At 42.9% G+C, this 26,291-nt stretch overlaps 1 protein-coding gene across 1 annotated transcript in view; it reads left to right on the top strand.

The window, feature by feature from the left end:
• The window catches only part of celsr3 (cadherin, EGF LAG seven-pass G-type receptor 3), a 151,601-nt gene that overhangs the window by 101,185 nt on the left and 24,125 nt on the right, over positions 1-26,291 (top strand). The window contains exons 16-26 of the mRNA XM_060932172.1: positions 7,674-7,857; positions 12,409-12,510; positions 12,644-12,738; positions 12,857-13,066; positions 13,760-13,943; positions 14,492-14,641; positions 14,734-14,893; positions 20,451-20,618; positions 20,794-20,920; positions 21,090-21,296; positions 25,678-25,852. Of these exons, the coding sequence (XP_060788155.1) occupies positions 7,674-7,857; positions 12,409-12,510; positions 12,644-12,738; positions 12,857-13,066; positions 13,760-13,943; positions 14,492-14,641; positions 14,734-14,893; positions 20,451-20,618; positions 20,794-20,920; positions 21,090-21,296; positions 25,678-25,852 (1,762 nt within the window). The remainder of the gene's footprint in view (positions 1-7,673; positions 7,858-12,408; positions 12,511-12,643; positions 12,739-12,856; positions 13,067-13,759; positions 13,944-14,491; positions 14,642-14,733; positions 14,894-20,450; positions 20,619-20,793; positions 20,921-21,089; positions 21,297-25,677; positions 25,853-26,291) is intronic.

The raw sequence follows: 26,291 nt of genomic DNA, 5'->3' as shown, positions 1-26,291 counted from the left end.
GGAGGGAGTACTGGGGCGCCATGGTATTGGCAAATGCAACAGCAATGGCCTACTCCTGCTTGAGATGTGCGCCGCGAATGATCTCCTCATAACCAACACGGTCTTTCGCCTGCCTAACCGCAATAAGATGTCCTGGATGCACCCTCGCTCCAAGCACTGGCATTTACTTGACTACGTCATTATCAGACAACAGGACAGGCAGGACGTCAGAGTCATGAAGACCATGTGTGGCGCGGAATGCTGGACAGACCACCGCTTGCTAATCTCCAAGTTGAACCTCCGCATTACTCAACCTAGGAGGCCTCAAGGCATCAAAGTACCAAAACGTCTGAACGTCATGAAGCTCAAGAACGACTTGGTGAAACAACAGCTCGTTGATGTGCTGCAAGAGTAGTTGCCTCCCTCCAACGTCGGCCCCAACGCCGACGTGGAAGCTGAATGGGCCAGCCTCCGCGACTCTCTCTATGATGCAGCCTCTAATGTCTTAGGCCAATCAGTCCGCAAACACCGGGACTGGTTCGATGAAAACAACACTCGCATCCAGTCACTTCTCGAAGAGAAGCGGAAACTCCATCGCGCACTCCTTGATGATCCAACATCTGTCTCTAAAAGGGACGCCTTTCGCGCGGCCAAAAGCACAGTTCAGACTGAGCTCCGGCGCATGCAAGACGACTGGTACAGTCAACGAGCCGATTCTATCCAGGCATTCGCCGACAAAAAAGATATGAAGAACTTCTATAGTGCCCTCAAGACCGTCTACAGTCCAACCTCATCCAGCTCGCCCCCTCTCCTCAGCGCTGACAGAAACACACTGATCTCGGACAAGGAGAAAATTCTTGAGCGTTGGGCGGAACACTTCGAAAATGTCCTTAACTGCCCCTCGAACATCAACGAAGAAGCCATTGAACGACTGCCTCAGATTCCAATTGATGAGTCACTGGCTGATCCACCAACTGTAGAAGAAGTCACAAATGCCATTAAGCGCCTCTCCAGCAGCAAGGCACCTGGTGCTGACTCTATCCCTGCAGAAATCTATGCCTGTGGCTGTCCCAAACTGACGCAGAGCCTCACTAGTCTGTTTAACACCATGTGGACTCAGGAAAAACTGCCGCAGGAGCACAAAGACGCCTCTATCATCCACCAGTACAAGCGCAAAGGGGATAGAAAATTGTGCGATAATCACCGTGGCCTCTCCTTGCTTGTCATTGCGGGGAAAATCCTGGCCAGGATCATGCTCAATCACCTCAACGCACATCTGGAACGTGGCTTACTTCCAGAAAGCCAGTGCGGTTTCCGTGAAGGCCGCGGTACCACCAACATGATCTTTGCAGCCCGACAACTCCAGGAAAAATGTCAGGAACAGAACGTTGGACTTTATACTACCTTTGTGGACCTAACGAAAGCCTTTGACACTGTCTGCCGTGAGGGTCTATGGAAGATCATGGCCAAGTTTGGCTGTCCAGCTAAGTTCATTGCGATGGTTCGGCAATTCCACGATGGCATGAATGCAAGGGTACGAGACGATGGTGAATACTCGCAGCCCTTTCCCGTCTCCAATGGCGTGAAACAGGGCTGCGTGTTAGCTCCTACTCTCTTTAGCATGGTGTTCTCCGCAATGTTATCTGACGCCTTCAGAGATGGTGATATTGGTATTGGCTTCCATTTCCGCACTGACGGCAACCTATTCAACCTCCGTAGACTGCAGGCAAAAACTAAAGTACGTCATGACACAGCCCGTGATTTCTTGCTTGCTGATGACTGCACACTGAATGCCAGTACCCATCACAACATGCAGCAGAGCGTGAATCTCTTCTCCAAAGCCTGTGATGACTTTGGCCTCACAATATCCACCAAGAAGACTGAAGTCCTTTACCAACCAGCACCAGGCTCACCCTACACCGAACCAAACATCAAAGTCAATGGTGAGAGATTAGCAGTCTCAGAAAAGTTTGTCTACCTTGGAAGCACTCTCTCGCGCTCAGCTAACATTGATGAAGAGGTGGCCTACAGAATAGCTAGAGCAAGCACAGCGTTTGGCTGCCTGAAGCAGAATGTGTGGGAGCGTCGTGGGCTCAGCCTGGAAACTAAGCTCAAAGTGTACTGAGCAGTTGTGTTACCATCTTTGCTCTATGCATGTGAGACATGGACCGTCTACAGCCGACATGCCAAACAGCTCAATGCTTTCCACCTGAGGTGTCTAAGAGCATTGCTCCACGTCAAGTGGCAGGACAAAGTGCCCGATACCGAAGTTCTCAAGCGTGCTGAGTCAGAGAGCATCCATGCCATCCTCCTACGCTCTCAGCTCCGTTGGGCTGGTCATGTCCGTCGCATGGACGACAGTCGCCTCCCGAAAAGACTGCTATATGGCGAATTGTCAACAGGCAAGCGCTCACTGGGGTGTCCAAAGATGCGTTACAAAGACACCCTGAAAGTAGCCCTCAAACACTGCTTGATCCCGAATTCTTCGTGGGAAAGGTGTGCTGAGAACCGGTCTGCGTGGCATTCGCTTGTCAGCTCGGGAGTAACAGCCTTCGAAAACAAACGCATCCGCGACAAAGAGCAGAGCCGCATGAGGAGGAAAGAGAGACAAAGCGCTACCTGTCAACCTGGCCAGACACCAAGGATTCCTTGCCCTCATTGCGACAGACATTTCTCAGCCAAGATTGGTCTCATCAGCCATCTTCGTACCCATTCCAACCCCCAGTGATCAGAAGTCTTGGTTCTATTCGAATACGAATGACGAACATACTAATGGCAACTAAACAGTCACTCATTTCAGAAAGAGTTTTATTGGCCGAGCAAGATTTAACTTTTGAATTTGAACAGAATTTGAGCTGCTCCCTTAACGCAGGTTAAGTTCAAATCAACAACCAGGACATTAAACAAGTACAGGGTCTCATGCAACAGTATGTACAGAAATATGAACAAAATGAAAGTAATATGATATTTAGGCAGTGCCTAAAAGCGGAGCTCCTGATGAGTGTCTGAGCAAAATATTCCAAAGGGCACAAAATCAACCTGAGTAGAATAATATTATAGCATATGAACCATTGAATTGTGTAGTGTCGAGTATTTCACGTCAGTAAATGGCTGCATTGTCTTGTGACAGTGACACCAGTAACGAGATACGCATCGCAGTTACGAATGCTTATTTATTTATTTATTTGACATCGCATGCTATGCACCAGAAACAACACCATGATATTTATTGTGGTGGGACTCTGCTGGGTGCCTGGTGGACAGCAGTGAACCAGCGCTTTCACTTTACATTATTACTATATAGTGATGATTGAATATCAAACTTGATATGTCAAACAGTTTTCTTGTTACAGCTGTCAGATCCACGTGCATTTTCGTGCGCAGCACCATTAGGACTAATTACCATGCACCTGTTCCTGATTAGAGTGCAATCACAGCACACACACATACATACATACATACACACACACACACACACACACACACACACACACACATTTTATATATATATATATATATATATATATATATATATATATATATATATATATATATATATATAATGACTCTCAGTAACACAGGCTTTGTGAAGTATACACTCTGTAACCTGCATCTAACATTACCAAGCCTTGTATTTTGTATCATTTTTCTTATTTTGACCCTGTTTCTGTTTTTGGACTGTGAGTATTGTATTACCTCTGATCTCCTGACTTTGCCTCAATTGATCACTCCCTGTTTTTCGACTCTGCCTTTGTTTCTGTTTTGGATCTGTTTGCAAGAGTGTTTTCAGTAAAACTCTTCCTGCGATTACATCTATCTACTGCCCTTGCATGACATAAAACATCAATAGAGGCTTTGCACTGTCCCGTGACCCCATACCAATGGTAACTATGCTGCCATGACAGGGGGCACACTTGTAGTTCCACTGTGTTGTTCATGTTCACTTCACTGTATAAGAATAGGCACCACACTGCAGTTGTGAAATTATTATTTTTTGGATTTCTTATCTTTTTGGAAAGGAAGTGAGTATACCATCGGGTTTTTGAGCTCTCCGTTCGACACTGAGTCCCACTGAATTCCCCCCCCCCTTCTACGTTTAGAAGTCTCTCTATTTTTTTCCCCCCGATGATGCATTACTTTTGGTAAATTTAAAAAATCTGATGTCTTTGTTTTGTTCAAAACGATTTGCACATCCAAAAATGCAGCTAAACCTTCCCATACTAATCAATAATAACTAACTCATCTGAGCAAAGCACTACAAGTGTGCCTCCGATCATGGCAGCGAAGTTACCGTTGCTGTGGGGTCACGTGACGGTGCAAAGCCTTTATTGTCCAACAAGTTAGTGGACTAACTAGACAGGGACACTCTAACGAGTGCAAACCCCGCCTTTTCCCTATTAAAATACATTGGGCGAAAATTTCGAAGTTCTGCCATGACCTTGACCTTTGACCTTTGACCTCCAAAATTTAATGGTTTCCTTCCTGGGTGATTGGCAACACGTACAAAATTTGGTCCAAATCGATCCATTGGTTCTTGAGATATCTTGCAGACACACAGACAGACAGACAGATACACACACACACAGACTGACGCAGGTGAAAATAATAACCCCTCCGACTACTGTCGGTGGGGTTAATAAAACTGTTTTAACTAGTTTTGTATGAAATTGTTGTGAATATTTTCTATAAAATGTGTTAGTAAATCACCCCAAATAATTAAAAAAAAGCAAATTAAAAATATGCACTAAATAAAAACCCATCAGTCTTTATGGAAATAAAGATGCAAATTTTGTTGTCCGGTGGTCAGGCATTTGAGATGCATTACCTTGCACTTGCACTCGGGTTTTCTGTGGTGGTACACGTTCATCATTTGTACGTACAGATGTCGTACGGTTAAAAGGCATCAATATCAGGTTGATGCATTACCATATTCTCTGGAGTATGCGGCTCTGCTCCATGTGCTATTATATTTTTATTGCCCAAAGTTTCTTCACAAACTCTGGAAAAGTTAATCTTTCAGTAAATGCTTTCCCATTTTCCACTTGAACACTGGGTTGGATTGACTGGTAAAGTTATCAATTGGTTAAATTCATACTTAAAAGATAGAAGCTTCTCTGTTACCCTGGGAAATTGTTCCTCAATGTCAATGTCCTTGACCTGTGGTGTCCCCCAGGGGTCGATTCTTGGACCATTACTTTTCAACCTTTATATGCTCCCACTTGGGCAAATTATCAATAAAAATTCAGTTTTGTATCACTGCTATGCAGATGACACCCAAATTTATTTCGCTCTATCACCTAATGATTATGCCCCCCTTGAATGTCTCTACCAGTGTATCGACCAAATCAATAGCTGGATGTCACAAAATTTTCTTCAGCTGAACACAGATAAAACAGAAGTAATTCTATTTGGAAAAAAAGATGAAAGACTCAAGATTACCACTATTCTTGACACAAAAGGGATGAAAACTAAAGAAATGGTTAAAAATCTTGGTGTTTTCATTGACAGCGAGCTAAACTTTGACAGTCACATGAAAGCAATCACTAAAACGGCATTTTCATCTCATCTCATTATCTCTAGCCGCTTTATCCTTCTACAGGGTCGCAGGCAAGCTGGAGCCCATCCCAGCTGACTACGGGCGAAAGGCGGGGTACACCCTGGACAAGTTGCCAGGTCATCACAGGGCTGACACATAGACACAGACAACCATTCACAGTCACACCTACGGTCAATTTAGAGTCACCAGTTAACCAAACCTGCATGTCTTTGGACTGTGGGGGAAACCGGAGCACCCGGAGGAAACCCACGCGGACACGGGGAGAACATGCAAACTCCACACAGAAAGGCCCTCGCCGGCCATGGGGCTCGAACCCAGGACCTTTTTGCTGTGAGGCGACAGCGCTAACCACTACACCACCGTGCCGCCCAAAACGGCATTTTATCACCTAAAAAACATTTCCAAACTAAGAGGACTTGTGTCAAAAAATGATCTGGAAAAACTAATACATGCCTTCATCTCTAGTAGGGTTGATTACTGCAATGGCCTTTTCACAGGCTTGCCAAAAAAGACCATCAAACGACTTCAGCTGGTTCAAAATGCAGCGGCTAGGGTTCTCACACGAACAAAAAGAACAGAGCACATTACTCCAATTCTAAGGTCCCTTCACTGGCTTCCAGTAAGCTACAGAATTAACTTTAAAGTATTGCTGCTGGTGTACAAATCTCTAAATGGTACAGGGCCCAACTACCTCTCTGATATGTTGCAGCGGCCTAACCCAATCAGATCTACCAGATCAAAACAGAAAAATTTACTATTAAAACCAGTTGTTAAAACAAAGTATGGTGAAGCAGCTTTTAGCTACTATGCAGTACAGCTATGGAACCAACTGCCAGAGGACATTGAAAATGCTCCTGCTGTTGGCAGTTTTAAATCTAGGTTAAAGACCAAGCTGTTTTCAGATGCTTTCTGTTAAATAATTAATATTGTCTTCTTTTTTTTAATATAATTTTTACTTTCTCTGCATGTTTTAAATTTACTTTAATTTTAACTTTATTCTATTTTATTCTTTATTCTATTCTGCTGGTTTCTTTTTTTCTCCTCCTATTTCTACTTTATTTTATTATTTTATTTCTACTATTGTTTAATTCTTATTATTTTCTTTTAATTCTTTTAATTCTTTTAATTAATTGTTTTAGAATAAAAATAAAATTATTTTATGTAATTTTATTTCTCTATTGTTTACTGTTTTTGTTTTTACTTCTGTAAAGCACATTGAACTGCCATTGTGTATGAAATGTGCTATATAAATAAACTTGCCTTGCCATGCGTTTACACTCACACCTCAGCTCACTTCTCTTCCTTTAGTATTGATAATCAAAGCCAATAAAATTGCTAGCGATTGAGCTTGCAGTTTCATGACATTAAATAAGAAAGCGGCACATTTCTTATTCACGTTAAGAACAGAAATCAGCATCAAAATGCTGATTTAGAAGAAAATGTCTGCTTGCACTTGAATATTTTGATCTTCTTCCTCCCCACACTGGAAGAGCAGCAGCCATATTTCACTGCTCAAGCAAGTCAATTAATGAATATAAATGCCCACCCGAGGAGGGGTCTACTTTATAAATATTAATTACTACTGGGTAGCCTCAAGGCTCTAAAAACGAGCTATTAATGTTAAGTTTGATACAAGTTAATACAGTGTGTGAAGAATAAACCACTTGGGTGTGTGCGATGATAGGAGAGTAATCAACAATGGGGCGGTCCTAAGCAGCTTGATAAATTTGACATAAATGTGAAATAAATATCTCCTCACAGAAATCTTTGCTATGTCAATGATTCTTAGTTACAATTTCTTAAAGAGCGAGCTGTTTATTATTAGAATTTGTATTATGTGGATTGTCTGTGATACAAGTTCATGTTAATGAACTGTTAGGATAAGCATTAATACTTCAATAAAAATGTGATTTGCCTTGCAGCTGGAATTACTGACACTGTTAGAGAATATTAATCACCCTACTCTGTCTTTCGGTTTTATCTGCTTGTGTATATTGTGCTTTATATTGCTAACATGCATGTATGTGTTTTGCATATGTGTTTTTATCTGTGTATATTTATGCTTGGATGTCCGCGGACGTGTCCATTCCTGCTCATGCATGTGTACGTCTGTGTTGTGTGGCTGTATATGTGTCAGGAGTTCCATTACCGACGGCGGGGCAGTGATGTATGCCTGCCATGCGACTGCTACCCAGTGGGCTCCTTCACACGGTCATGTGATCCAGAGAGCGGACAGTGCCAGTGCAGGCCAGGTGTGATTGGTCGGCAGTGCAACATGTGTGACAACCCTTTTGCTGAGGTCACACAGACTGGCTGCGAAGGTGGGATGGAGTCTCTCTCTCTCTCTCTCTCTCTCTCTCTCTCTCTCTCTCTCTCTCTCTCTCTCTCACTCACACACACACACACACACGCTCCAGCTTTCTTTGAGTGATCCAGCCATTCATTCATCCATGCAATAAAAAGCACCAGTGTTAAATTACTTCAGAATAACAATAAAATAAATCTATATGTACTTTATAAAAGTTAATTTAACACTTATGATTTTGTGTCTGCGTCTCCATCCATGCAGCGATTCATTCATCTTCTGGTATATTATCTCCATCTTCTTTCCTCTCTGGTTTAATCATTTATTTGTGTGATTTTTTTTTTTTTGCAATATAAAACATCATTCTGTGGAAGTCTTACTAAGTGTGTGTGTGTGTGTGTTATTTTTCAATCATATAACGCAGAACATGGGACACCATTGTCATGATCACAGTAGAAGCACAAAAAATCAGGGACAAGTTCAATGTGTTGGTGCATTTTGCTGTAGCAGGAAGTAGGTCACCTGACAAAGAGCAGCAGAATTGTGAAAAGGGGATAGGATATTAGGGTCAAAATGAATACATTATCGTGGAGACAGTAAGCTGTGTTGGGATACGGTCCAATTGAATCAGCTCCTCTTATTCGCTTCAAAAATATATTTTTTTTATATCATGACGTATGATTAGATTTAATTTATAGATTACAGGTTGATATTGCAGTAGTATAAATGACCTTCTGGCCTACAGTACATTTACAGAGTAAATGCGGTTTCTGGGTTCATGCACTTTTATGGCTGTTCACTTACATTTGTCTGGTGTTAAAGTCAGGAATAAACCACTTTACGGTGTGGTGCTCTGTCAGAAAATAAACAGGATGGTGTGATGCAACCCAACATCATACACCACAGCAATTACATTTGATTACATTAGTAAGCAATGCATTATTTATTAAAAATGATGTCATGCTATTATTGTAATATCATATATACACTCATCGGCCACTTTAATAGGAACTTGTTCTTGATTCTAAGGTTCCTGTTCTTGGCTGGCAAGAGCGGAACCTAATGTGGTCTTCTGCTGTTGCATGCTGAGATGCTTTTCTGCTCACTACAGTGGTAAAGAGTTGCTATGAGTTACTATGTCCTTCCTGGCAGCTCGACCCAATCTGGCTATTTTCCTCTGACCTCTCTTATCAACAAGACGTTTCCACCCACAGAACTGTCGCTCACTCAGTGTTTTTTGTTTTTCGCACCATTCTCTCTGTGTAAACTCTAGAGACTGTTGTGTGTGAAAACCCCAGGAGATCATCAGTTTCTGAAATACTCAAACCAGTCCATCTGGCTCAAACCGACACCCATGCCACAGTGAATGTCACACTTTGAGATCACAATTTTTCCCCATTCCGATGTTTGAGGTGAACATTAACTGAAGCTCTTGATTTGTATCTGCATGATTTTATGTACTGTGCTGCTGTCAAGGGATCAGCCGATTAGAGAACTGCATAAAACAGCAGGTGGATGGGTGTCCCTAATAAAGTGGCAGGTGACTGTACAGTTAAATGCAGTGCTGTGGAATGTCCATGAAACAAGTTAAGTTCTTTTATCACTGATAGCAATGGGTCATTTTACTTGCATAAAACTTGACCAATGGGGGTGTTGTGGCTCAGGTGGATAAGGCGCCATACCATAAATCCGGGGACCCAGGTTCGATTCCGACACGAGGTCATTTCCCGATCCCTCCCCGTCTCTCTCTCCCACTCATTTCCTGTCTCTACACTGTCCTATCCAATAAAGGTGAAAAAAGCCCCCCCCCCCCCCCCCCAAAAAAAAATTGACCAATAATTATGTTCAATTTTTTTTAAAAACAATCTGTTTATTATTTGAATAAAATCATGTAGATCAGGGGTTTTCAAAGTGTGGGAGAGTCAGCCCCCCCTCGGAGAGCAAATAAACAACAGTGCCCCCCCTTACAATTTTTGTTGTTGCTATACTTAATGTTCCATTCATATTTTTAAAAAATGGTTGTTGTACACATTATTTTTTTCTTTTTCACATTTTAAACATCTGTGCTTTTTAAAACATCTTGTTTTACACATTTTAAACATCTCATAGCATCGATAGCAAGCACCTCTTGGCAGACAACACACTGTGGCAGTGGAGCATCTTCAGATCCAGTCCATGAAAATCCAAACTTTAAATAATCGTGGTCATACTTCCTTCTTTTTTCAGTCCCCCAGGATTCCGCGGGCCTTTTTTGTGATTGTTGCGGGCTAAAATGTCTGATGTTGCGGGGGGGTTTTCCAAAAAAAAATTGCGATAAAAGTTGCGGTGTTTTTTAGGTTTTTGTTGCGATTACATTGCGGGAGGAAGTGAAAGTTGCGAGAAATTGTTGCGATTTTCTCTTTTTGTGATTAAAATTGAGTGATATGTTAAACATTAAGTTATTACTGAAAAACTATTGATTAAAAAAATAAAGACACTGAGAAATGGTCCTATAAACAACTTTACCAATATAAAAGATTACCAGGACTACAAAAATGCAGAAAAATAGGCTTTACTTATCCAAATGCACCTGTTGGTTCAAAAGTTAAAGTGCATAGAACCTCACAGCACAACATGAAGTTACCTTCAAATATAATATAAATGCCTCAGCTTTCATATAAGAAAAAAACTATTAATACTAGTACTATGTACAGTCAGTCTCTCCTGAAGACTAAATTAAACAATAATTATAAACTAATTAAATAAATGGCTCAGGCTTCATAGAAGAAAAATAACAATTTGAACAGAATCTCACAGTATGATGCTGAAGCTGCCTAAACAATGGAAAATAAAATACCATTTTGGCAAAAATGTTGGCATCCATTAATTTCTTGTATTAAGTAAAAAAAAAATAAAGTGCACACAGTCCTTCACTGTAAACATAACACACTTTCAGTGTTGCCAGATACTGCTGACGTTTTCCCGTCCAAAATATGTTCAAAACCCGCCAAAATGCACTTGAAACCTCCCAATTTGGCAACACTGCGCGCATGCTGCTTCTCTTGAACACACAGAAGTAAGGCGGAAGGTAGTTTGTCAACGTCACCTCAAGACGACGCCAACGATTGGTCAAATTTGCGGGAAAGTTGTGGTGATTGGATATAATTGCAACACCGCCCTGAATTCGCGGGGATTGGTTGAATTTGCGCTGAAGTTGCAAATCGCAACATCCTGGAGGTTCTGTTTTTTTGCTTGGCCCAGACTTTGTCTCCTCACTCACTGTAGCTTTAGGTACTAAAAATCGATCCATTTTGTATCTCACGTTGCGCCCCCCCTGAAGAACTCTGGCGCCCCCCAGGGGGGGCGCGCCCCACACTTTGAAAAGCCCTGATGTAGATCATCTACCATACAAGTTCCTTTGAGCTAGTTAGTGGAGAAATAATAATTTATCAGAATGAGAGCAGTAACATAAACCTGTGATTAAACTACAGTTTGCACCATTATCAGAGCTGCTGTTATTAAACAAACAAACAGATAGACAGACACTACTACTACTTTAACAACCCTACTACTACGTACTACTACTAATTATTATTATTATTGGGGATGCAGTGGTTAACGCTGTTGCCTCACAGCAAGAAGGTTCGGGGTTCGAACCTCATAGCCAACAGGGGCCTTTCTGTGTGGAGTTTGCATGTTCTCCCCGTGTCCGCGTGGGTTTCCTCTGGGTGCTCCGGCTTCCCCCACAGTCCAAAGACATGCAGGTTAGATACAAGGAGGGCCACTGTAATTGACGCAAGCTGTTGTGGTTTCTCAGCCATAATGCATGTACATATATAGCTTGCTATGGCAAAAAGCTAATAAATTAAATTATTATCCATCCATCCATTATCTGTAGCCGCTTATCCTGTTCTACAGGGTCGCAGGCAAGCTGGAGCCTATCCCAGCTGACTATGGGCGAAAGGCGGGGTACACCCTGGACAAGTCGCCAGGTCATCACAAGGCTGACACATAGACACAGACAACCATTCACACTCACATTCACACCTACGGTCAATTTAGAGCCACCAGTTAACCTAACCTGCATGTCTTTGGACTGTGGGGGAAACCGGAGCACCCGGAGGAAACCCACGCGGACACAGGGAGAACGTGCAAACTCCACACAGAAAGGCCCTCACTGGCTGCTGGGCTCAAACCCAGGACCTTCTTGCTGTGAGGTGACCGTGCTAATCACTACACCACCATGTGGTGGTGTAGTGATTAAATAATAATAATTATAATAATAATAATTATTATTATTATTATTATTATTTGTCAGTCAGTAGCATCTTATCAGTAGTTGGGTGAATTGGCCCACTTATATTGAATAACGTTTTGCTTTTGCATCTGTTCTAAGACCAGCTCCTGAGTCGATAATGTAAGTGAGATTTCTGACCATGAAAACAACACCTGGGCCAGAACAAGTAAAAACCCAATCAAATCAACAACACACCAGAATTATACCACTGAATTTTACTTACACTGTCTTCTTGTCTTCACGATCAATTTACAAATTTTACAAAATTATTTATCCCTCCCCACTCCATAGTGATCTATGATGGCTGTCCAAAGGTCATCACCATGAGCATCTGGTGGCCCAGGACCAAGTTCAACATGCCAGCTGTGGTACCCTGTCCCAAAGGATCAGTAGGTGAGGGCTTGTGTTCAGGTTTCTGCACTGCCAGGTTTAAACAGATACTCCATAAAACACAGAATGTGTAGGTGTGTGATGTTATAGTGGTATTCGTTAATTTTAATACTTGTTGTGTGCCTTTGTGCTGCAGGAGCTGCTATTCGACACTGTGACGTGGACCGAGGTTGGCTGGAGCCGGATCTATATAACTGCACTTCTCCTGCTTTTGTTGAGCTCAATACAGCGGTAGGAGAGCAACACACACACACACACACACACACACACACACACACACACACACACACACACACACACACAAAAGATTGCTAATACAGATTGTGTGTGTGTGTGTGTGAGAGAGCAGCTGGAGGCCGTTGAAAAGAATGAGACAGTACTGAACACCATCACTGAAAAGAAGCTGGCCCATCAGCTGCGTGATGTGACTGAGGCGACAACCCGTCTCTATGGCAACGACCTCCAGATTGCTGAGAGGCTGTTGTCCCGCCTCCTGACCTTTGAGAGCACCCAAACAGGTTTCGGATTGACGGCCACGCAGGACGCTCACTTCACTGAGGTGAGAATAAACACTGCACGCACACTCCAGTTCCATGTGTTTATATTTCTGTCTCTCTCACCATCTCTCTGTCTCTCTTCATTTCTCTGTCTCTCTCACCATCTCTCTGTTTCTCTTATCATCTCTCTGTCTCTCTTCACTTCTCTGTCTCTGACTCCTCTTTTTTCTGTCCCTTTCTCTGTGCATTTCTGCTTCTGTCCTCTATGCTCCTTTCCACTTCCTTTTTCTCTCATTCTTTCTGTCTCTGTTTGCCTTTTCTCTTCTCATTTTTTATTCTCTATCTCTGCCCCCTTTTTGTCATTCTTTTCTCCTCCTCCTCCTTCTGTTCATCTTTCTATTCCCATTTCTTGTGTCATGTCTCAATTTCTCCATTTCACTTCTTTTCCTGTCTTAAACTCATTGTCTCTTCCCTCTGCCCGTGTCTTTCTCACTTTCCTTCTCCAAATATTTGTATCTCATTGTTCTCCTCCTTCTCTCTCTATCCCTTTACTTAATTCTCTTCCTTCACTTATTTCCTCTCTCTATCTTTCTCATTCCTTCTTCTCAAATGCAACATATTTATTTCCGTCTCCTCTTCTTTTGATCTCACCTTATCTCTAAATCACAACTCTTTTTCTCTTCCTCTTTCTACCTTTTGCTCTATCTCCCCCCTACCCTGCGTTCGTCACTTACCCCTCTCCTGTCTCTGTACAGAACGTGTTGCGAGCGTGCAGTGTGTTACTGAGCCCGGGCACTGCAGGGTTGTGGAGGGCTCAGAGCTCAGCTCAGAGTGGAGCAGCAGGCCTGGCTGATCTGTTAGAGCAATACTCACGCACCCTCGCCCAGAACACCAGACACACCTACCTCAATCCTGTAGCCTTGGTGGCACCCAATATAGGTCAGTCACAAACACACACAATCCAGATCTCCAAACAGCTCACACTTACCCCTTTTTCACCAAGGCAGTTTCCGACCCAGTGCCTAATCTCAAACCAGTTCTTTACATTTTGACAGCCAAAGAATCAGCTGTCAGCCAGGAAAACTGGTTATAAAGCAGCATCAACACTTTGCTGGTCTAAAACCAAGAACCACTTATGTCAGGGGTTAGGGGCAGGATTATCTTGACCAAAAAAACCCCAACAACTAAAGTAATGTTTGGATGCCAGTGTAGGCTCACAAATCCAGGAGCAACACTGGTAAAGAGATGACATAATCCACTATAGTTGTTGTGCTTGGCACTGGCGTTGCTGGGAAAGCGGAGACAGGTACAGACGTGAAAGTGGAAAAAGCAAACCAGTTCTTTGAAGATTCGCAACTTGAATTGGCACTAGCACCAGCACAGAACGAGTTCCTAGTTTGTTTTGGTGTTAAGGGGGTAACTAATCCCAGTTATATATCATGTAGCTGAATGTGTATCTGGATACTAACTGTTTGTCGTCATTGCAGTAATGACTGTGGACCGTGTGGAGAACCATACACATGTGCGGAAACGTTTTCCTCGCTATCACAGCACAATGTTTCGCGGGCAGGCCCTCTGGGATGCCCAGACGCATGCAGTGCTGCCACCTAGTGCCCTGGTGCCACAGCGCAACTACTGTGAGTACATGCACAATTTTACACTTTTACACCTTCTCACTCCATATTGTTATTGTTTTTATTGCTTTAAATATTGTTTGCTTTATTTTCAGCCCCGGTGATTCTACAGGCCAATCAGACACCAGAGGTGCCAGCAGCACGCCGATCTGGCTGGCCAAATAATTCACCATTCACCATCGTCATTGTCCTGATATACCGCAGCCTTGGAGCTGCCCTTCCTCCCAAATACCATACAGACCGCCGAGGAGTTAGGTGTGTGTGTGTTTGTGTGCCTGTGTGCAAGTGTCTCAATGTATATCCGACTTAAATTTTATTTTAGCTTAAATCCCACACCAACTGGCTTCCAGGGAGACAGAATGAATATCTACAGTGGTGCTTGAATGTTTGTGAATCCTTTAGAATTTTCTATATTTCTGCATAAATATGACCTAAAACATCATCAGATTTTCACACAAGTCCTAAAAGTAGATAAAGAGAACCCAGTTAAACAAATGAGACAAAAATATTATACTTAGTCATTTATTTATTGAGGAAAATGATCCAATATTACATATCTGTGAGTGGCAAAAGTATGTGAACCTTTGCTTTCAGTATCTGGTGTGACCCCCTTGTGCAGCAATAACTGCAACTAAATGTTTCCGGTAACTGTTGATCAGTCCTGCACACCGGCTTGGAGGAATTTTAGCCCATTCCTCCGTACAGAACAGCTTCAACTCTGGGATGTTGGTGGGTTTCCTCACATGAACTGCTCGCTTCAGGTCCTTCCACAACATTTCGATTGGATTAAGGTCAGGACTTTGACTTGGCCATTCCAAAACATTAACTTTATTCTTCTTTAACCATTCTTTGGTAGAACGACTTATGTGCTTCGGGTCGTTGTCTTGCTGCATGACCCACCTTCTCTTGAGATTCAGTTCATGGGCAGATGTCCTGACATTTTCCTTTAGAATTCACTGGTATAATTCAGAATTCATTATTCCATCAATGATGGCAAGCTGTCCTGGCCCAGATGCAGCAAAACAGGCCCAAACCATGATACTACCACCACCATGTTTCACGGATGGGATAAGGTTCTTCTAGTGGAATGCAGTGTTTTCATTTCTCCAAACATAACGCTTCTCATTTAAATCAGAAAGTTCTATTTTGGTCTCATCCGTCCACAAAACATTTTTCCAATAACCTTCTGGCTTGTCCACGTGATCTTTAGCAAACTGCAGATGAGCAGCAATGTTCTTTTTGGAGAGCAGAGGCTTTCTCCTTGTAACCCTGCCATGCACACCACTGTTGTTCAGTGTTCTCCTGATGGTGGACTCATAAACATTAGCCAATGTGAGAGAGGCCTTCAGTTGCTTAGAAGTTACCCTAGGGTCCTTTGTGACCTCGCTGACTATTACACGCCTTGCTCTTGGAGTGATCTTTGTTGGTCGACCACTCCTGGGGAGGGTAACAATGGTCTTGAATTTCCTCCATTTGTACACAATCTGTCTGACTGTGGATTGGTGGAGTCCAAACTCTTTAGAGATGGTTTTGTAACCTTTTCCAGTCTGATGAGCATCAACAACGCTTTTTCTGAGGTCCTCAGAAATCTCCTTTGTTCATGCCATGATACACTTCCACAAACATGTGTTGTGAAGATCAGACTTTGATAGATCCCTGTTCTTTAAATAAAACAGGGTGCCCACTCACACCTGATTGTCATCCCATTGATTGAAAACACCTGACTCTAATTTCACCTTCAAATTAACTGCTACTGACAGATATGTAATATTGGATCATTTTCCTCAGTAAATAAATGACCAAGTATAATATTTTTGTCTCATTTGTTTAACTGGGTTCTCTTTATCTACTTTTAGGACTTGTGTGAAAATCTGATGATGTTTTAGGTCATATTTATGCAGAAATATAGAAAATTCTAAAGGGTTCACAAACTTTCAAGCGCCACTGTTTGTGAGTATATTCCAGCTCTATGTCAGTGTAGAGGGATGGCGTACTCTCCGCTGTCAGTCATAGCAACACTAGCCAATCAAAGGCGTCTATGAGGTCATAATTGCTTAAAAGGGTGTATAGTGTTACACCTCTGCAGGGCTATCCTCAGAAAAAAATACCAGAGCGGTGCTACTGATGCGGAGCCCAGCCCATAAGGGCCGGCTGCTAGAGGGCATGGTCCCCCAGAAAATGTTGAAATTAGAGACTTAAAATGGTGCCTTCTGGTGGCATCTAGGGCTGATTTAGACACAATTCAACATTATTAAATGTGCTGTTTTTTACCTTGTCAAATATGCAAGGGGCAACATTTAAAGGGCAAAATTAGATTTGAAATGAAAACACTGGAAAGAGTCAATTTTTTATTTAATTTTTATTGCACAACAAAAAATGCATGATACTGAACAATATAGCACACCTCTTCGTTTTCCAATTTCAAGATGCCAGGAACAGAATCGAGGTCAAATCATGCAACAACACCATCTATTAACCAATGCCTAGAACATGGTTTTATGTATGGTTGCGAATGGCAGTCAGTGCACGCAGCGAAGCCCTTTATTTTCACTTCTGGGTTGAGTGCCAGGATAGTCTAGGCCTATATATTACAACATTACAACAATCTTATCTGCTTTCGGCTCCCTCAGACAGCACTGGCCTTGGCCAAGGCCGTTGCTGGGACAACAACTCCCCCCCCCTTAAGATCACTGCTGTTAGCAGTGGCGATCCTAGAGTGATTAACTCCCCGGGCGAAACCCCCTGCGGGCGCCCCCCCAGCCCAACCCGACAACCACCTCCCACCCACCACCTAAGAAAACACTAACTTCGTCCAGAACACACATGACCCCATACACAAACTCACAACAGCTATTTTCAAGAACAAATTTCCAGTTTTAATGACTAGTGCAATAAAAAATACAAAGATAAACAATAAAAGATAAACAATAAACAAAAAGACTCAATGACTTCGCATTACAGCTATCCACAGCTATTTAAGAAAGCACAACTGCACTACAGCACCACCCGATGGTCAAAATATTGCACAAGTCAGTCAGTTTTACCAACAGAGTGCACAATGAATTATCATAGAGTACCATTCACCATTATTATTAACAAGAAGACTTAAACCTCCATTAAAGTCGCACCATATAAATAACAAAAGAAGCTAAACAGTTAAACAATCACAATTACAGAATAACATGAAGTGACAAAAGATCTAAAAATACTATACATTAAAGTGGCAAAAATGGTAAAACGCAATCATGTATCATAAATAAATGAACTAATGACAGAGAAGAGGTAAATCCTATACATATTACTGTACACATAAGAAGAAATAAACACTATTGTGTATCATAAATAACAAGAAGTAACAAATGAAAAAGTTAACACTCTTTAAAGTGGCAAAAATGGCAAACCACTATAATTTGTCATAAATAACAAGACGTGCAAAAGAAGTAAGAGGAAAACAGTCTATATACATTTAAGTGGCAATTATATTCAGGATGCAAAAGTGAAAGCACAACCTAAAAGTTGGCTTTTCTGGCCTTCCTGGATGCAAATTCTTCCACAATGTCTTCATATGAGATTTGTTCCCCTAAGGCGTGGTTTATGCTGATCACAGCAAGGCCACTGAACCGTTCCTGTGACATTGTTGACCTTAGGTAAGTCTTGATCGGTTTTAGCTTCGAGAAGCTCCTCTCTGCCTGAGCCACAGTGACAGGCAGAGTGGCAGGCTACACTACTATGACATTACACAGAGTCTTAAGTAATACATTACAACTTGATCATTGCCATTCTGGTAACAGCAAATTTATAACGGGCCGTGTCCGCGACGTACAACACACGACGAGAAATGTTTAAACGACCATGTAAAGCTGTTAACATTCTGTTGGCTAATACAGAGCCCAATGTTAACCCAAGGCAATGACAGCAATAACTTTAAACGTTTTGTTGCAAAGCCTAATCGTTATGCTGAAATTAATTTCGTGTTGGGGGGCAGGCCAGGCCAGGCCAGGTCGTCCGACTTAGCAAGCATCAATAATATAAGGCTAATTAGGGCACTAATTCATGTCACTCGCTGAAATTGATTCATAAAGCATACCTTTTTCTTTTGCTCGTTTCTCCTCCTCTTCTTTCCTTTTCTTCCGGAATTGGGCACCTGATGGCTTTGACCTTTTCCTATCCATTAGATCTATCTCCGAGTATGACTCTGTTTATTTGTCATTCGACCTCCTCCTGAATGATTCCCCCTTCCCCCAACACAAACTCACCGTCAGTGTGTAGTGGTGATCACCTAACGCGAGAGGTGAGACTGAACCATTTCAACTTGACCAATTGACCACCACGACCACAATGATCTTGGGAATTCATTCGGTTCATACACACAATCAAACGTACAGCCGTTTTGAAGTTGTTTGGATTGTTCTGCTTTTCTGTTCTCTCCTCTTTCTCGCGCACACACGCACACACAAAAGCGTTTGCTCAATGTAATGTAATGTGGTCTGCACATTTGAGAGGCGTCTTGAGTTTGTGTTCTATGCATTGCGGCACCATATTTGGTTTGTTATTTAAATTATACGGGGTTTTGTGCCCACAGCAAACGTGACACATGATGGCTTTTGCTGCATGTTACACTTGTGTGTGTGTGTAGCACTGCTGCAAACCCTTAATTACAATTGAGCTACAAGAACTGACCAACTTCAGGTATTGACGCCTCTTGTTATGATGACGTCACCTGCGCAACTTTGGTACTGGGCTTCCCCATCCAAAATGTTCACCTTCCCCCCGCCCGCCCGCCCGTCTTGTTTTTTTTGGGGGGGGGGGGGGGGGGGGGGGGGGGGTTTGGGGACCTTTTTTTTGGGGGGACCATTTTTTTTTTCGCGCCCGCGCTCGTGCCGCCCCCCCCGCGATGCCGCCCCGGGCGGCTGCCCGGTCGGACCGCCCCCAGGACCGCCCCTGGCTGTTAGACTCTCTCATATTCCTTCTCCCACTTCCCACGGTCGCCGCTTTTACCCCCAGTGTGACAAGTGGGTAAGCGGCGTCTTCGGCTGCAGGACCGGACTGCTTATTTGCGCTGGGTTACCTATACCTCTGCCCCCCCCCTTACCCCCCTCCCATGATCGCCCCCTCCCTCACCCCCTTCCCCTTCGAGTCCCGAGTCATGTGTAAAGTGTACTGTGTTATTTTTGTGCTTATGTGTTTTTTTTAATGTTCCCACACTGTACTCCCCACAGGAGCATAGTGTGGGGGTTGCATTTTTTTCTCCTCCCCTCATGTTACTCTGTGTTTTTCACCCCTGTCTTCCTGCCCTGTCTACTCCCCCTGTGTCAATTGTATGAATGTGTATATGTACGGATGGGTTGACGGCTAATTTCGCCATCGTACTTGTGACTAAGTGACAGTAAAGGGTTCATTCATTCATTCATTCATTCATCTTCCTATTTCTATAGTTATTACTCATTTTCAGAGGGGAATAGGAGATGTTTAGGTGCAGAAAGTATTCTGCATTGTTCAATTTATGGTATTGATTTTTGTGTGTGTGTGTGTGTGTGTGTGTGTGTGTGTGTGTGTGCAAGTGACAGCATGGCGCTGACGTCGCACAGCGCAGCAGAGCGCTGCGTATCTGCACTTTGGGGAAAGCCCTGCACTGTATGAAGCAGCATGAGCATTAGTTTGAAAAGCTGCAAAAGATTAACAATATGATTGGAGAAAGCAGTTGATGGCTTTTCAACCTCCTACTTAGTAGCTGTCATATGTTAGTGGGGGGGGAGATAATTAGGGAGATAATGGGGGACAGAACCCTAAGTGTATGCATCTTCACCTGCAGGTTGCCACGTCACCCGGTACTGAACTCTCCCATAGTGAGTGTATCTGTGTATAATAATCACTCGTTTGTGGAGGGTTTCCTGGAGTCACCCGTCATGCTGGAGTTCCGTCTCCTCGAAACAAGCAACCGCAGCAAGCCTCTGTGTGTACAGTGGAACCACACCAGCCCGTGAGTTTCTCAGACTGTGTGTATTATTGAAAGGTCTGTGTGAGGTTTAGGAAGCCATGGACTATTGGTGCCATTTAAAATCATATCCTTCCTATATGAAGATGCTCACTTTATTTTTTGTGTGTGTATATATATATGTGTGTGTGTGTGTGTGTGTGTGTGTGTGTGTGTGTAGAGTGTCAGCAGGAGGTTGTTGGACAGTTAGGGACTGCAGTGTTGTTTATAGAAATACGTCACACGTTCGCTGCCAATGCCATAGACTGGGCACCTTTGGAGTGTTAATGGACAGCTCACAAAGAGAGGTAACACACACACACACATCAATAATAAATTAACTCGTAAAATAAATTATGCAAATGTGTATGATTGCTGGACAAGTGGTCCATGATAAAGCTCAAAGTAAGCTTAATTCATTTCATCATATAATCATTCTCTCTCTCTCTCTCTCTCTCTCTCTCTATCGGTGAGCAGCAATTAGAGGGTGACCTGGAGACTCTCGCCATAGTAACATACACATCTCTGTCCGTTTCCATGGTGGCACTGTTGCTAACGGTTACGGTGCTCTCCTGTCTGAGAGAACTGAAGTCGAACACACGCAGCATACACTCCAATATGGCTGCTGCTACATTCCTTTCTCAGCTCACCTACTTGCTGGGCATCAACCAAACTGAACAACAGGTGAGTGAGTGAGTGAGTGAGTGAGTGAGTGAGTGAGTGAGTGAGTGAGTGAGTGAGGGAAGAACAGAAGGATAGACAGAGGGAGAAAGGGACTGAACGAGTAAGTAAGGGACAGTGTAAGTGAGAAAAGAAGTGTGTGAGTGAAGGTTTGATTGAGTGAGAGTGTGTAGGTCTGAAGGACTGGACAAGTTAAGGATTAATGGACCAAGAGAATGAATGAGTAAGAGACAGAGGGAGTGAGGATGCAAGTTAGTTAGTGAGTGAATGAGTGGAAGAAGAAAGAAGTGAAAACATGTAAAGGAGAGCAGAAAGAGAGAGGGAATGAAGGAATATGGGACCAGTGACAAAGTCAGGATGTGAGTGTGTTAGAGAGTGAAGAATATTGATTAAGTTAGGAGGGAGGGAGGGATGAAATGTGTGATTGAGTAAGTAACCAAGTAACTGAGTGAGGATGTCAGAGTGAGTTAGGAGGTGTTGGAGTGAGTAACTGACTGCCTGATTAATGACAGATAAGTGACCATATCAGTGCAGGACTGAGTGACTGAATGAATGACTGAGTGACTGAATGATTGATTGACTGGTTACCTTCCAATGACTGAGTGAATGACTGGATGAATGACTGAATGAGTGACTGGGTAACTGACTACGTGATTGAGTGACAGAGTGAATGAATAACTGACTGAGTGCAGGGCTAAGTGACTGAGGGACTGACTACCTGATTGAGTTGTGAGTGAGTGAGTGAGTGAGTGAGTGAGTGAGTGAGTGAGTGATGACTGACTGAGTGTCTTAGTGAATGAGTGACTGAGTGAGTGGATGATGAGTGAGTGAGTGAGTGAATGATGAGTGAGTAGATGACTGAGTGATAATTGAGTGACAGTGAGTGAGCGACTGAATAAGTGAATGATGAGTGAGTGTCTGAGTGAGTGACTGAGTGAGTGAATGATAATTGACTGAGTGACAGTGACTGAGTGAGTGAGTGAGTGAGTGAGTGAGTGATGACTGACTGAATGAGTGAGTGATGACTGAGTGAGTGAGTGAGTGTTTGAGTGATGAGTGAGTGAGTGAGTGAGTGAGTGAATGATGAGTGAGTGAGTGACTGAGTGATGATTGAGTGAGTGAGTGTTTGAGTGATTGAGTGAGTGAGTGAATGATGAGTGAGTGAGTGACTGAGTGATGATTGAGTGAGTGAGTGTTTGAGTGATTGAGTGAGTGAGTGAATGAGTGAATGATGAGTGAGTAAGTGACTGAGTGATGATTGACTGGTTACCTTACAATGACTGAGTGAATGACTGGATGAATGACTGAATGAGTGACTAGGTAACTGACTACGTGATTGAGTGACAGAGTGAATGAATGACTGACTGAGTACAGGGCTAAGTGACTGAGGGACTGACTACCTGACTGACTTATGAGTGAGTGGCTGAGTGAGTGAGTGACTGAGTAAGTGAGTCAGTGACTGAGTGATGACTGACTGAGTGTCTAAGTGAGTGACTGAGCGAGTGAGTGACTGAGCGAGTGAGTGACTGAGTGATGACTGACTGAGTGTCTTAATGAATGAGTGACTGAGTGAGTGGATGATGATTGAGTGAGTGAGTGAGTGAGTGAGTGAGTGAGTGAGTAGATGACTAAGTGATGATTGACTGAGTGAGTGAGCGACTGAATGAGTGAATGATGAGTGTCTGAGTGAGTGATGAGTGAGTGACTGAGTGAGCGACTGAGTGAATGATAATTGACTGACTGAGTGACAGTGACTGACTGAGTGAGTGGGTGAGTGATTGAGTGATGATTGACTGAGTGAGTGAGTGAGTGAGTGAGTGAGTGAGTGAGTGAGTGAGTGAGTGAGTGATGATTGACTGAGTGACTGAGTCAAGTCAAGTTTGTTTGTATAGCGCTTTTAACAATAGACATTGTCCCAAAGCAGCTTTACAGAATCTGAATAACCCAAGACATGAGCCAATTTTATCCCTAATCTATCCCCAATGAGCAAGCCTGTGGCGACGGCGGCAAGGAAAAACTCCCCCGGACAACACGAGGAAGAAACCTCGAGAGGAACCAGACCCAAAAGGGAACCCATCCTCACCTGGACAACAACAGACGACATGACTATAACATTAACAGTTTTAACATGAAGTCAGTTTCGTTGATGTTATAAACTCTTCATTGATGGAAACTTGAATGCAAAACTGTTCATGACAACCGCAGTCCTAAAGTTAGCAAGTCAACTGTAGTCCTCAGCCATAAAAGCATTACTGCAAGTGTCCAGAGCGTCTTCCAAGTGTGACTTTCAACTGTCCATATGGGGCCGTCCTCCACAGGAGCGATGCGATGAGACTCCAACCAGACGTAGGGCATCAGGATGGATCAGGCAGGTCCGAGGAGCAGAAGAGGTCAGCACCTCGATCCCAGGGTTGACATGTAACTCAGAGGGAGAGAGAGAGGGAGAGAGAGAGAGAGAGAGAGAACACAGGTTGTTAGGTATGCCCAATGTCACCTGAATAAGTAGGTACAGTATACATTTTGTGCTGAGTACAAGCAGGGACTCTGGCAAAACTAACTATGACAGCATAACTAAAAGGAGAGAGCCAGAAGGTAACACAGGCATGAGGGAGCCCTGGGACATAAAGCAGCCAGCCACTACACCGTCAACAAACTCGAGTTAGCAAGCGAGTGGGGGACTGACAGCATCCATACATCCCAGTTTACCAAAACACTCGATGTCTGAGGACCCTCCAGATCTACTCCTTTACCTCATAAAGACCATTAACAAAAGGCTTGACTAAACAGATATGTTTTCAGCCTCGACTTAAACGCTGAGACTTGAAGTGACTTTGAGTGACAGTGACTGAGTGAGTGATGAGTGAGTGACAGTGGCTGCGTGAGTGATGAGTGAGCGACAGTGACTGCGTGAGTGATGAGTGAGTGGTGTGTGAGTGACAATAGAATGATGAGTGACTAATTGAGTGATGACTGAGTGAGTGACCGATTGCCTGAGTCAGTGAGTAAATGTGTGAGGCTGTTATGTACGTACCATTAATCATTAAAATCACGTAAAGTCACTCTAATATTACAGACCTGTACATTCTCAGAGTAAAATACTCAGTGTAAAAATGGATTAGCAGTTGAATATAAATGTTACAGACAGCACCATGCAGCATGATATTGTTATTCATTTATACGCTACTATCACAGCCATCGGCACAGAGCACGCCATCAATCACACAGAATATTACACTGTGACTCAGACTTGAGTAAAATGCTTTTGTCTGAAGTACACACACAATCATGCACACACACACTATTCCCTCGAGGGCAGCCCACTCACGATAAACATTTGCAGCTGATGAGTTAATAAATCCAGTGCGTTTGTATGTGTGGATGTGTGAGCGTGATTTTGTCTGTCATTTCATTCATGATTAATAATTTTTCAGAGCTTGAATTGCAGTTTTAGTGACATTTCAACTTCAGTAAAAGAATGCGCTGGTTTTGTGTACAGCTTGAATGTCTCAAATCGAGTACAAATACCGTAGTAGCATAGTAAAACTCATTCAGACACGGTGTGTGGTGCCAGGCAGACTCGGTGGTCTTACGGTACTGTCAGTTTGATGGATGACAGGCTTGCACCCGTTCTGCACTCTCCACCCACTTGGGTTAAAATTAAGTGCACCTCCATGATTGTAATATATTATTCAGTGGCCACAGTTGGTTATCATTGGCTTAGAGCTGTACATTAATACTAGTATGAAGACAAACGTGAAATCCCAGATCGAATTCAATGCCTCTGATACTGTGCTGAGATGTAACCATGACAACCAGTACAAATATCCACAAATACCAGTTTAAGCTGGGACTATGTATTCAAGCTGCAGCCTTTAATATCACACTGTTAAAACTGCGTGAATCTTAACATGAGGTTCACTGGAGAATCCCTTCATCTTTCAGGTCTTTCAGGTCGGCAATATGAAATGACTTTCATGTTGCGTTTCACATAATAGTTATAGGATACGAATGATTTTTTTTTTCTGAACAAGCTAAATTTTCAAGTGTGCAGCAACATCTTGTGTAAATGTTCGTTGTGAAAGATTTATGAATAAATCTGTTTATATCCAATTTGTAAATGAGGCCTAGTATCTCTTCCTTAATGATCTTTCAGTACTCTCACTGCCTGTTTATTTGGAAAATGCATTTTTTATTGCCTTGTTTATTGTCATGTCATCCCTGGCATAATGGTATATCATTATTTTCCATTTTATAACTTCAGCTAGTTTACTGTCTGCACAGATTCTGTCGCCGTGTCGTCCTGCTTTGATTTTACATGACTCAGTCGCTCTCCTGCATTCTGACTGACATGCTATTTTCTGCACACTTGTATTTTCTTTCTCAGTTTTTGTGCACAGTGGTAGCGATCCTGCTGCATTATTTCTTCATGTCAGCATTTGCCTGGATGTTTGTGGAAGCTCTGCACATTTACCGCATGCAGACTGAAGCTCGAAACATCAACTATGGAGCCATGAGGTTTTACTACGCCATTGGCTGGGGAGTGCCTGCTATCATTACTGGTAGATACACATACATATGCACAAAAAAAAAAAAAACACCCCCCAAAGTTCAAATAGAACTTTGTGTAGTAGTTGATTTGAAAAGACTTGACGATTTAAGAAGTTAACCATTTATTATAAGACACCATTTTTTATAAAGCACTGCCTAGGGATGAAGGTTCCATTTGCATTTGTCAGCGGTGTGTCATCTTGCCAAGAAAATCACATTAAACTAGCCTTTTTAAGTTGAGATGCATGGGAGGTAGTCAGCAGCCAGGGGGTGACTGAGGCCAAATCACTACTGGTTTGCCCTTGAGCAAGACCCTTGACCCTCATAATCTCTGTGGATACTGCACAATGACTTCCTGACCCAGCCTCTCAGAGCAAAGCCAACATGGCTGAATTAGCATTTGCCCAAAGTGTTTCTGCAGTAGTGAAAGTGACATTGAAGATTCTACTG

This window comes from Neoarius graeffei, chromosome 10, assembly GCF_027579695.1.
Source record: "Neoarius graeffei isolate fNeoGra1 chromosome 10, fNeoGra1.pri, whole genome shotgun sequence".
NCBI classification, from domain to species: domain Eukaryota; kingdom Metazoa; phylum Chordata; class Actinopteri; order Siluriformes; family Ariidae; genus Neoarius; species Neoarius graeffei.
The sequence above is the reverse complement of the archived record's forward strand: the minus strand, read 5'-3'. Positions and strand labels throughout refer to the sequence as shown.